General features: G+C 43.5%; 1 protein-coding gene across 1 annotated transcript in view; it reads left to right on the forward strand.

Annotated features, from left to right (window-relative positions):
* Window positions 1–4,320, forward strand: part of LOC102425402 (butyrophilin subfamily 1 member A1-like) — a 13,690-nt gene extending 9,370 nt beyond the window's left edge. The window contains exons 6-9 of the mRNA XM_006105149.1: window positions 900–926; window positions 1,730–1,756; window positions 1,972–1,998; window positions 3,671–4,320. Coding sequence (XP_006105211.1) covers window positions 900–926; window positions 1,730–1,756; window positions 1,972–1,998; window positions 3,671–4,320 — 731 coding nt within the window. The remainder of the gene's footprint in view (window positions 1–899; window positions 927–1,729; window positions 1,757–1,971; window positions 1,999–3,670) is intronic.
* The last annotated feature ends 9,075 nt before the right edge of the window (window positions 4,321–13,395 follow it).

Raw genomic sequence — 13,395 nt, forward strand, 5'->3', positions numbered from 1 at the left:
TGATCAGAAGCCCTGGTGGAGAAAAACAGAGGCATGGCTGGTGGCCAGATGAGGAGAGAAAGAGATGCAAGTTCTGATCAACCACTGCCACAGAGACTACAGATCAGACCCTGCCTCTCTCTCTGAAGGCCTCTCTCGGGGCCTGATCCACAGCCCCCTAGGCCAGTGGTCGGAAAACTGCTGCTTGCGAGCCACATGCAGCTCTTTGGCCCCTTGAGTGTGGCTTTTCCACAAAATACCACGTGCAGGCGCGCACGTACAGTGAGATTGAAACTTCGTGGCCCATGCGCAGAAGTCAGTATTTTGTGGAAGAGCCACACTCAAGGGGCCAAAGAGCCGCATGTGGCTCGTGAGCTGCAGTTTGCCAACCACTGCCCTAGGCAGTTAGTGCTGGGTCTGGGCGCCAGTAGCAGCCCCAGTCAGTGCTGGGTCACCACGGCAACCCAGCACTGACTTCTGGTCTGGTCCTTCTCTAATGGTAGTTGCATCATGGCTCTTTATTATATAGACTAGAGGCCCATGACATGAAGAGATTCATGCAATAGGCCTTCCTTCCTCTGGCTGCCGGCACCAATTTTCCTTCGGCACCCAGGACCCAAGCCTTTGCTCCTACCTCAATGGAGAAGCCATGCCTGGAGGCTTCTCGGCTCCAACCACAGCAGAGAAGCCAAGCCTCTTCAGTCTTTAGTCTTCTGTCTTCACTCAGGCTGGAGCCTTCAGTCTTTGCTCGGCGCCAGCCATTTTTTTTGTTGGGTTAATTTATATATTCATTCCTGATTGGCTGGTGGGCGTAGCGGAGTGATGATCAATTTGCATGTTTCTCTTCTATTAGTGTAGATTTTCTAGTCATTACTTTATTCTGAACACTTGGCATCTCACAGGCTGTTATTGCTTTTCAGGCAGAAGGAAAGAATTATATAATCAAGGTGAGTTATACTGATATTGTTGGGTCAACCATCTCATCTGCCCCTGTGTTCTGATTCCCTCCTAGAGACCTTGTTGGTGAAGGGGAATACCCCACCCTAAAATAATAAGGGGGTCACCCAACACTGGGCAGATGAGATTGACAGTGGTTTGTTAATCACATATACTCACATCCTGGGGGAAGGCACCACACACCGTGCAGGACATATGGAGGCTGCACTTGGGAGCTGAGTCAACCAGCAGGGCTGTAGGAGGTAGGATCATAATGACAGGAGGATGAGGCACTACTGTTTTCTGTAGAAGTATGTGATCAGCATGTTTGAATAATTTTGCCAGCTGACAGGGAGGTGACGCCCACTATTGGGCTGAGGACAGGTGGGGGTCAGCGGCTTGGCTGGTAGGGGAATTAGCTGGGTGGGAGCTTTTCCTGCTGGATGGAGAGCATATCTGGTGAGAACAGGACAACTCACAGTTGGGCATTTGGAGCCTTGTGAGGCTTAAAGATGTCAAGGCAGCAATGCAATTTCAGGATTTACAACACAGTTTCACAATTATAGCCCATCCTCTTCTCCCAAAAGAACCAGACCCTCATATTTTATCACAGACGGGTTGGTGGATGTGGAAAGTGTGAAGAGATAGTACAGGAAATATAAAAGAAGACAAATATCCCATAATTTTCATTGAGATGATGAACACAGAAATATAGCACTATCATAAACCTTCAGATTTCATGCAGTTGCAGCAATTTCAGTCTGAAGCAAATGTCCTTTGAATGGGAATATCTAACCTCTTTGTTTTATTTCAGACTGGAGAAAAGCTGGGTTATATGCTGGTGAGTAACTGATGTTGTCTTGGGGCTTCAGGTGCCCCAGGATTTCATGAGCCATTTTCAGGGCATGTTTAGAAAGGTGCCATCTTCTGGAGATTTTATTTTGAAACTGAGAATCTAGAAAAATCTAGCGGCTAAGTGAATAAGCATCCCACTAGTTCAGAGGACATGTTCTTGCCGTATTTTAACATGATAACATGAATTTTTGTTCTCTTTAGACTGGAGAAAGGAACATTTCAAAGCAGGTGAGTGGTCCTATTCTTTTGTCCTACATAATCTCTTTTATACAAACCAGAAACATTTATATAAACACCCAATAATACCTCCTTGGTTAGGCATTTCATGGCTTTCACTTCAGTCTCAATTTCATGCTGAAACATTAACAGATTTCTTACTATTTTGATATCATTCATTCAGCCTAAATCTATACAACTATTCATTCAGTGTCAAATAAATACAGCAGGGCTGGTCTCTGACTCCATGGGAAAGTGCACATACAAATTGTGATGAATGTTATGAAGGAAAAAGCAATTGCTGTGAGGGGAAGGAATGGGGGGTTAAAGAAACTGCCATGAAGAAATTATGTTCAATCTGAGACTTCAGCGACAGGGTAGATTTATTCATGCGAACAACATTGAAAGAAGTTCAGCCGGAAGGAAGTCTGCTATGTAGCCATCCTGAGACAGAGCAGAGCTTGTTGCTGCTCAGTGCAAGCGCACAATGGCCCTGGCCTCAGAGTCTTTCCAGAGTTAGAGTTGATTGTCAATGACTAGTGCAGTGGTTCTCAACCTTCCTAATGCCGTGACCCTTTAATACAGTTCCTCATGTTGTGGTGACCCCCAATTCATTGTTACAAATTGAACATAATTAAAGCATAGTGATTAATCACAAAAACAACATGTAATTATATATGTGTTTTCCTATGGTCTTAGGCGACCCCTATGAAAGGGTCATTCAACCCCCAAAGGCGTTGCGACCCACAGGTTGAGAACTGCTTGTCTACTGCATTCTGCTTTACTCTGAATATCCCCGCATCCACACCCATCTTCTAGTTAACATAATCCTCCAAACACATAATATCCCACATATAAATTCTTAGAAAAACTTTAATTATTGAAAATGTTGGGTTTGACAAGAAGCAGTTTACTTACTACTAGTACTAGTGCTACTGCTACTCTTAATGTACAGTGTTAGTGTTACTAGAGCTACTGGAAGCTAAAGTTTACCAAGTGTTCATCACAGGCAAGACATAGTATTAAACTCTACATGTTACCTCATTTCTTGCTCCCCATACTCCTATGCTGAAGGATCAGAATTAGGTTCATTGTCATGAGGGCAAAGCAAGGCTGAGAGAAGCAAAGTAGTTTCGCCAACTTCCAAGCTCCTAAGGATGGAGTGATTGTCACAATGTGGGGCTTTCTGACTAAAGAGCCTGGGATTTCAGCCATTAGACGTATAAAAAGTGTTTGTGTGAGAAGGATAACTGAGTTATTACATAAGCCCAGAGAAAAAGGATACCAAAGAAGCTTAAATGCAAATAGGTACAGTGTGACTGAAATATGGCACGACTTAATTATTAAGAGCAAACAGCCAGCATGTGAAGGAAATTGGAGAGACCCCCATCCTGCAATACCCAACCCTGGGCTTTTAGATGAGACAGTCGTCTTCCCTAAACAGTGTCTGCCTGTGGGGAACAGGTGGCCACCCGAGGTCCTGTCAACCCCTACCTTCCATGATCTACACACCACACATCTCCTATGAATAGATATGGATAGAACACAATGGTTTACCCACTCTTCCACTGCTTTCCCCTTCTTTCCGACATGCCCCTTTTCCTGTATTTGAATCTTTCCTAAAACCAACCAGTCTTGATTGTGGAATGACCTTTCTTTTTTTTTCTTTTTTTTATACCTGCAGTGGCTGTTACTCTGGATCCAGACACAGCTCATACCAAACTCATCTTATCTGAGGGTAGAACACATGTTTCTTCAAAAGAAAATGTTTCTCAGAACCATGATGGCCCCACACAACAGGAGCAAGAGAGCATCTTCAGTGTTCTGGGCCAGAATTGCTTTACCGCAGGGAGACATTACTGGGAGGCAGAAGTAAAAGTGGGAACAGCAGGTGGACCTGGAACCAGATGGGCGCTGGGTGTCTGCTCAGATACAGTGAAGAGAGAGGGGTGGTTTGTAGAAAGTCCAGAAAAGAATTTCTGGGTGGTGGCATACAAGAAAGAGGAAATCGGGGTTCTCACTTTCCAGTCAGAGCCTCTGTCGCTGGGGCAGTGCCCCGACAGGATAGGAGTGTTCCTGGACTGGGAGGCTGGGGATGTGTCCTTTTACAACATGGTTGATGGATCTCACATCTATTCCTTCACTGGAATCCAATTCTGTGGGATCCTCCGTCCTTACTTTAGCCTTCAGGGTCCTGGCACATCTGTGGCCATCTGCCCAGCTTCAGATCACACTGAAAATTGTCCTGATTCTTCTCCAAAGACCTCTGTGACTCACTTAAGGAGTTCTGATATGGGCGTCCCCCAAGAAGCTAACTCTCTGTTACCTCCATAAGAAGTGAAGTGTCAGTGCCTTAGGCATCTCTGAGCTGCCTCTACTCGAAGGTCTTATGGGTAAGAACGCTGTTTCTGTGTGGAGAGTAGCCCATTTTCAGTAGGTTAACATTTCAGCCCCTTTCAAAGAAGGGGAAGCAGAAAGAGGAATGGGGCAACTGGAAAATCATTGGGAGAATTTCCTCTGATGTTACCTTTGGGACAATGTGGTCTCTATGAGCGGTAACCATTTGTCACAAGAAAACTGCAAACAAATGCATGGTATCTCTTCTGTTTCATTGCTCAGTGTGTGTTGAAATAAATACTATACAATGGAATACTCTGCAGCTGTAAAAAAGAAAGAACTCTTACCATTTGCAACAGCATAGACAGGCCTAGAGAGCATTATGCTTATCAAAATAAGGCAGTCAGAGAAAGATAAGTATCACATGATCTCACTCATATGTGGAATCTAATGAAAAACAAACTGATGAAGAAAAATAGACCCAGAGACATAGAAACATCGAACAGACTTTCAAACCTCAGATGGAAGGCAGGGGAGGGTGGAGGGGGGAAGAGATCAACCAATGAACTCATATGCGTACATGCATAACCCCTAGACACAGACAGTGGGTGGTGAAGGCTTAGAGGGGAGGGAGTTGGGAGAGGGAAATGGGGGAAAAAAGGGACACATGTAATATTTTCAACAATAAAGATTTATATTAAAATATTTTAAAAATACATCTACAGAGAAATTTTCTACATTTATTGTTTGTGTTATCAAATGTGGAGGAGGGGTGGTGTCTAAAGGGAAGGGTCAACAGCTGAGTGAATTCTCAGTACACGTTACTGTTATTGGAAATACACAGAAATCATTCAAATCTTTTGAAAGTTAATAGCTCAGCTTGTCCTTGCCTCCTTGCCCTTCGACTTGTGAACCTGGAGTCTTCCATGTGGTGGAGAGGATGGTAAAACCTTTCCAGTGGGAGACCAAGCCTTCTTGTGGTGAGCCTTTTATTTATTAACTAGAGACCTGGTGCACGGATTCATGCACAGGTGGTGTCCTTCAGCCTGGCTGGTGCCCTCTCACAATCTGGGACCCTTCAAGAGATGTTGGAATGCTGGTTTTGGCCGGATCCCTGCAAGCCCCAAACTGGCAGTCTGACATCGCCCAAGGGATGTAGTAGTGTGTGAAGCAGCAGGTGCCTGGGGAGGAGCCTGAGCCTGGCCCGGGCACTGCTCCCACTCATCCTGGCCCTGCTGTACCTGCCACCACTGCCGCTTGGTGGCCACTGCTTGGTAACACTGCCGTGGAGGCGGGAGAGGCTGCAGCTGCGCTTGCCAGCCGTGAGCCCTGTGTCTAGCGCCTGTCAGTCAACTGAGCAGTGCTCCCACTATGGGAGCACACTGACCACCAGGGAGCAGCTCCTGCATTGAGTGTCTGTCCCCTGGTGGTCAGCGACCGGTCGAATGGTTGTTTGGTCATTCGGCAGCTTAGGCTTTTATATAGAGAGAGGCTTTTATGTATACAGACAAGTTCTCACTGGTCAGCAAGTCCAGACTTTTGTCCTCTGGGAATATGTGAATGAGAAAGGAATTGATGTTGCAGTTTATGATTTCAGAGTAAAAAGTAAAATTAGTCAAATAAACACGAAGAAACATCTGCAGCTTTCATGAAGAAGAGTTGACAGCACTGCCTGTTTTCCTCGCTGACGAAGTCCTTCCCACTGTTGAGGTTTCCTTTGCTTTAATGCAGCTAAGCCTTCTCTAACATCACCAAGCTTGTGTCTTCAAGGATAGAAAATATGAGCTTCTCCTTTTAAGTGAGTCTTCCCTTCCTGGTGATAGAAGAGAACAACTTAGCTTTTTCTACACTATTGACAGTTTTTAAACCACAAGTCTCTCTTGGAGACTTAAGAAATCTTAAGAGTCTCTTAAGAATCTCTCTTGGAGATGAATCTCCTTAGCAAAAATTCCCTGGCACACTAAGTTGTGCAGAGCGACTACAGCGTTTGGACAGGTTCAAGCCTTGGACTGATGAGAGGGCATGGTCCTCTTGTGCCAAAGCCACATACAAGTCTCAGCTTGGAAGGAAGAGCCTCCCAGCACAATTATAGCCAAAGGCTATGGTTATATATGGTAACCTTGACCATATAGTCTGATCTTGTAGTCCTAGGTAGTTGAGGGATGTGGGCTGTGGGAGGTGCAGCAAGTGCCACCAAAACAAAGCTTGATAAAGTTGAGAGAATTGCAACCACAGGAAAGAAGCAGATTTGAAACTTGCAAGAACATTGTAAACATCTTGCCCTTGTTTTGCTTTGTGTGAGCTGACTATAAAATAAAGATTCGGCTAACAGGCTGTGTCACTGTGTCCTCATCCAGGTGCAGTGATCCACCTGGCCCCAACTATATTTTCTTGTCTGTTTTCTTTAATCCTTCACCGTCCCTCCTCAGGTTCACCACTGGCCATGCTGGATGAGATTCATTAAGTGGCAAAGCCAGTATTTCAACCCAAGAAGAATAAAACCAGAGCACAGAATATTCACGTCACTGACAGTGGGAGAAAGGGAGGGACTAACACAACACCAAAGAAATAATAAAGGCAGGAGAGAAGTAAGTGAACAGTGGAAAAATATTAAATTGCTATAATTAAATAGAAATGGTAGATGAGGAGGGATTTCCATGTATGAGAACCCTATACACAGGGTCACAACAAAACAGAAAAAAAAATGAGATTGGAAATATGATATAGAGCAGGAAGGATAATGGGTTCAGTTTAGGATATTTTTCTTTTGTTCTAAATTTAGGATATTCAGCATGAGGTTCTCGAATGAGTTTTCAGTGTCTCTCTCACTGGAACTAAATGCATACTTTGTTCTACACAGGATTCTTCCACCTGTCACTTCTCCACTCATTTTTATGAGCTTTTGTCCTCTAAGCTTGGAGACTGGGCAGCATAGGTTGGAGGTGGGCAATGAAAGAAAGTGTGAGGATTGGTGTTTTTAGAACCAGTTGTAGAAATGCCAGGGTGACATCACCCACGGCATTCTCATCTCTAGTGTGGGCAAAACAACAAGCAGCGAAGGGTCGCCAAGTAGCTTATGATTTCTGGCAAAGTAATGAGCTTGAATTCACAGTCGGACACCATCAATTGAATTCTTTAATGCTAAACTACTCTGGAACTCTCATTCTGAGTAGAGTTTATAAAGGTATGATAGGACATTGAAAAAACAAATAAGCTTCAATAGAATAGAAAATGTAGGGCAGAAATTATATCTTGTTAAGCATTTTATCTCTAGGGCCTAGCAGAGTGCATTCTACAAATAAGGATTCAATAAATATCCTACTTATAAATCTACTCATGAATCCCACAAATGCTTATTGATCAACTAACTGGTGGTACTTTTCTAGGTTGTGAGGACACATAAAACCATTTCTGCCATAATGGAACTTATAATCTACTGACAAATAAGGAAAAAGTCCTTCAGGGAGATTAACAAATTTAGTTTCTCTGTTTCCTCCAGTTCTCTCCTTGAAACTAAGATTCATCCAATCTCTCCATCTATTCTGAGAGTTGTCATGCTTTACATGACTACAACCATCTATGCATCAAGATCCTTTTTGACACACCAATTGTGGCATTTTACCCAAGCCTCTAATCATTCTCCTTTCCTATGGGTTTTTTTTATTGGAACTGGAAGTGAGATTGTAAATTAATCCCTAATTTGGGGAGCTAACAAAAAATTATGTTCTTTAACTAGTAAAAATTTTGACCGATAAAAAAATATTTTTGTGAAATTTTCTTAAGGAATATATGCACTTATATATAAGATCTGCACAAGGACACAAGAGTAACAAGCAAAGAACTAGTTTGATTAGGAAGAAAATTTAAAGTGATAAAAATAAAAACAAAAAAATAAAGAAGACAACCTCAAGATATTAAATAAAACATTTTCAGTTACATTAAATCAAAATAGAGTAATGTCAAAAAATATTTTAAGGCAAAACTAACCTATTTACTACTAAATTTGTTTACTACTAAATACATCACTAAATTTCTATTAAAAATATAAAGGGCATATTAATGTATCAAAATGTGTAATTTGTAAATCTCCATAGAACATATAACACTAAAAGTGAACCCCAGTGTAAACTGTGGACTCTAGTTGAACATAATGTATCAATATTTGTTCATCTATTGTAACAAATATACCACACCAATGCAAGACATTATTAACAGAGGAAGCTATGGGGGAGATATATGGAAATATTCTGGATTTTCCACTCAGTTGTGCTGTAAACCTTAAACAGCTCTAAAAAAGAATGAAGTACTGTTACATGCTACAACATGGACAAACTTTGAAAACATTATACTGAATATAAAAAGCCAGATACAAAAATATCCATATGTTTCATGGTTCCATTTATATAAAACTAGAGGCCTGGTGCACAAAAATTTGTGCACTCACGGGGGGAGGTCCCTCAGCCTTGCCTGCGCCCTCTCGCAGTCTGGGACCCCTTGGGGGATGACCACTTGCTGGTTTAGGCCTGCTCCCCGGTGGATTGGGCCTAAGCTGGCAATCAGACATCCCTCTGGCAGTCTGGCAGCCCTTGGGGGATGTCCACTTGCCAGCGGGAAGCAGACCTAAGCTGCAGTCGGACATCCTTAGTGCTTCTGAGGAGGTGGGAGAGGCTCCCACCACCACCGCTGTACTGGCAGCCATCAGCCTGGCTTGTGGCTGAGCAGAGCTCCCCCATGTGTGAGTGCACTGACCACCAGAGGGTAGCTCCTGCATTGAGCGTCTGCCCCCTGGTGGTCAGTGTGTGTCATAGTGACCAGTCATTCCCAGTCTTTCTGCTGTTAGGGTCAGTTTGCATATTACCCTTTTACTATATAGGATAGAGGCCTGGTGCATGGGTGGGGGCCGGCTGGTTTGCCCTGAAGTGTGTCCCAGATCAGGGTGGGGGTCCCGCTTGGGTGCCTGGCCAGCCTGGGTGAGGGGCTGATGGCTGTTTGCAGCTGGTCACACCCCCTTCAGGTTGGGGGTCCCCACTGGGGTGCCTCGCCAGTCTGGGTGAGGGGCTGAGGGCCATTTTCAGGCTGGCCTGCAACTGAAGCTCCCAGCCTCTCCTTTTTTTATTTTCTTTTTATTCTGGGATTTATTCACCTTCTATAATTGAAACTCTGTTGCCTTCACTGGCACTCCCAGCTCTGAGGCTGTGGCTGGCTGAAAGGAGGTATCTGGGGTTTGTTTAGCTTCTATAATTGAAACTTTGTTGCTTTTGGAACTATTGCTTTTGGAGCTTAGAGCCGGGCTGCGGCAGGTGGGGAATCTTGGCTTCCTCCATCACAGGAGCAAGCAAACCTCCTGCTCGCTTCAGCTGCGTGGCTGCCGGCCACCATCTTGGTTGGCAGTTAATTTGCATATCTCACTGATTAGACAATGGGAAGCATAGTGGAGGTATGGCTAACTACCCTTTTTGTCTTTTATTAGATAGAATTCTAGAGGCCGGGTGCACAAAATTCACGCACCTAAGGGGTTTTCCCTCAGCCAGGCCTGCACTCGCTCCAATCCGGGACCCCTCAGGGATGTCTGATTGCCGGTTTAGGCCCGATCCCAATCTCACAATCCAGAAGCACTGGCTCCTAAGCGCTCACCTGACTGCTGGCCTGATCACCCTATCTGCTCTCCCCTGCCAGCCTGATCACCCTATCTGCTCTCCCCTGTCAGCCTGATCTCCCTAACTGCTCTCTCCTGCCAGCCTGATCGCCCCAAACCATCTCTGCCTCGTCATCACCATCATGGCTTTGTCTGGAAGGACATCCAGAAGGTTATCCAGAAGATTTCCAGTCTAATTAGCATATTACCCTTTTATTGGTATAGATTGAGAATATGTAATTACATCAGGACCAAGTATGTTAGCAGTTACCTGGGGCTCGGGAGAAGGAAAAATGTGTTGTGCCTGCTTATGGGTATGGAGTTTCATTTTAGAATAATGAAAATATTCTGGAAATAGATAATGATGATGGCTGCATGATATTACGAAAGTATAAATATCACTGAATTGTGTACTTTAAAATGGTCAAAATGATAAATGTTATGTTATGTGTATTTTACCTCTGTGCTGAGCTGGCATGGCCAAGAGAATAAAACTTAGTCTAGGTGGGACACTGCCCTCTCTGATGGAGAGACAATGCCACAGCCTGTAAGCCAAGTCTTTATTTTATAGCCAGATTCCACGAGGCAAAGTAAAGGCGTGGTCAAGATGTTTACAATGCTCTTGCGGGTTTCGAATCTACTCAATTATGTGCCTGATCAAGCTTTGTTTACTTGCTGCACCTCCCACAGCCCATATCACTTAGCCATGTGAGACCACAGGCTCAGACCATAAGGTCAAGCTTACAACTATAGCCTTTGGCTATAATTGTTCTGGGACTTGCATGTGGCTTTGCCATGAGAGGATCGTGCCCTCTCATTAGTCCCAGGCTTGAAACTGTCCAAACGCTGTAGCCGCTCTCCACATACCTCAATTAAAAAATTTTAAGAACTGCCGAGACCGGTTTGGCTCAGTGGATAGAGCGTCGGCCTGCGGACTGAAAGGTCCCGGGTTCGATTCCGGTCAAGGGCATGTACCTGGATTGCGGGCACATCCCCGGTAGGAGATGTGCAGGAGGCAGCTGATCGATGTTTCTCTCTCATCGATGTTTCTAGCTCTCTATCTCTCTCCCTTCCTCTCTGTGGAAAATCAATAAAATATATTTAAAAAAAAATTTAAAAAAAAAATTTTAAGAACTAAATAAAATAAATGTGTTCATAATTGTGGAAGAATTAACATAGTTTCAAACACAAAGTTATGAGTTTAAACAGAAAAAGAATATCATGACTGGAAAGAAACTCCAGAATGCTGTAGATCAGTGGTTCTCAACCTTCCTAATGCCGAGACCCTTTAATACAGTTCCTCATGTTGTGGTGATCCCCAACCATAAAATTATTTTCGTTGCTACTTCATAACTGTAATGTTGCTACTGTTATGAATCGTAATGTAAATATCTGAAATGCAGGATGCATTTTCATTGTTACAAATTGAACATAATTAAAGCATAGTGATTAATCAAAAAAAAATACGTAATTATATATGTGTTTTCCAATGGTCTTAGGCGACCCCTGTGAAAGGGTCGTTCGACCCCCAAAGCAGTCTCGACCCACAGGTTGAGAGCCGCTGCTGTAGATGAATGACCTTCACAGAACAACAAAACTCTACGATGATTGCCAACCCGGGAAGCAGCAGTGTCGTTTGCAGGGTTTCCCCATTCTCACCTCAGAAAATGTTAAGACTTTTTCCAAGACATTTTTTTCACATTATTTCTTCTTCCTCATGTAACTTCTCTTCTTTAATTTATTATGATTTTAACATATTTTTACTCTGTTACATTTATTGCTTATGTTTATTTATTTCATAATTATTGATTTTTAAACTGTTTTATTTTTCTCTAAAAACAAAATTGACATTTCATATACATGATACATAATTAAATGTCCTCTTGGACTAGAATTTCTGAAAATTGTCTCCACTCCACATTTTCTATTAACTTTCTGAAAAAGTCTGGGATCCCACATTTTGCATGATTTTCTAGATTATATCTTAGTGATAGGTTTTCTCTGTATATTCAGCTGTATTTTCTTTTACTCTTTTTAAACTGTATTTATAATTTCTCAGCCTTACTTGGATAATTAATTGTCATCTTGTTAAAGAAACCAATAAAATACTTGACCATTTCTTGCATGTCCTTCTCTAGGCTAAATTGCATTCCCCATTGGACTTTCTAAGGGTCTTTGGTCATCAGATATCAGATTGTGATCAGTAGGCAGGATATCAGAGGACTTGGGATGGTTATGTCTCTGAAGAGAGCAGTCACCAAATCAGATTTGAAGCCAGAGATTACAGCACTTTAGATCTGGTACCTGATGGTCTTGTGAGTCCCACTTGAAGGTAAAAAAAGAAAAAAGCTGGTGTTTGGAAGCTAATTTTGGTTTCCAAAGTCCAAGGGAACTGTGCCAGGAGAACCTACATTAGGGGCCAAAGAATGAAGAGCAGGTGTAGAGTTTTGGAGAATAAAATGGGGGAAGGTGACAATAGGGCACTTGGTCATGTTATAAAAGAAGAGGTGTCCACAGGCACACTCAAGGGAGAGTATGACTCCTCCTGGGCCATCTTCAGGGAGAGGAGGCATGAGAAGAGGGCATTGCTCAGGACTCATGTCCATAGCACCCACTGCCCGAACTCATTTTCAGGTGACACAGAGATGACTCCCTCCAGCATTGTCCTTGTCAATAGCTAGGACCCATCCCATCCTGTCCTCAGCGTTCACCTCCCAGTGCCACCTCTCCTCCTGGCCTGGAGCATGGGGTACGCTGTCAAGTCCCTGTGGGATGTCTGGTTGCATGACTGCCCCATGCTTGCTTCCCTTGAAGGGGTCCGTTCTGGGTGAGCTGTATTTGGATCCAGTGTCTCATTCACTGTAGAGGAAGAAATTCCAATCTGATAGTAAGCAATATTATGGAAGCATTAAAAATATTAATTTTGTGAAATTAACATCCAAACAGGCAAGCAAATGTTACAGTGACATAAGAAATTTAAAGTGGAAGAACTTTCCAGGGCACATAGAATAGCATCTCAATACATGAGAAGTCTTTCATCACCAATAAGCAAGTCCCCACATTGTGAAAGACTCAGTGAGATGCTCACAGCCCGGAAAGCCAGGCTGGCTTTCCCACCTTTTTCTTCCTCTCCCCTAATGAGAGCACTTAGGAATGTCCATAGCCACAGATGATTGTCTTTACATCCTTTTGCTTCTATGTCACCTCATTCAGCACTGATCCGAGTACATGAACGTAAGTCATGGAGTCTCGTGTTTCATCAGTTACTGACTGTTCGGAGAATGACTGCCATAGGCGCCTCCTGAAGAGAGAAGGTTCCCGCTGCCCAGTGTGCCCACAGTCTGTTTGCCTCACGCACCTTTACTAAACCTCTTCATCTGGATCCGGCAGACAGCCACCCCAACAGGCAGTCCCAGGAGAAGCAGTCCCAAGAGAGA

Source organism: Myotis lucifugus, unplaced genomic scaffold (assembly GCF_000147115.1).
Source record: "Myotis lucifugus unplaced genomic scaffold, Myoluc2.0 scaffold_641, whole genome shotgun sequence".
Taxonomy (NCBI): Eukaryota; Metazoa; Chordata; class Mammalia; order Chiroptera; family Vespertilionidae; genus Myotis; species Myotis lucifugus.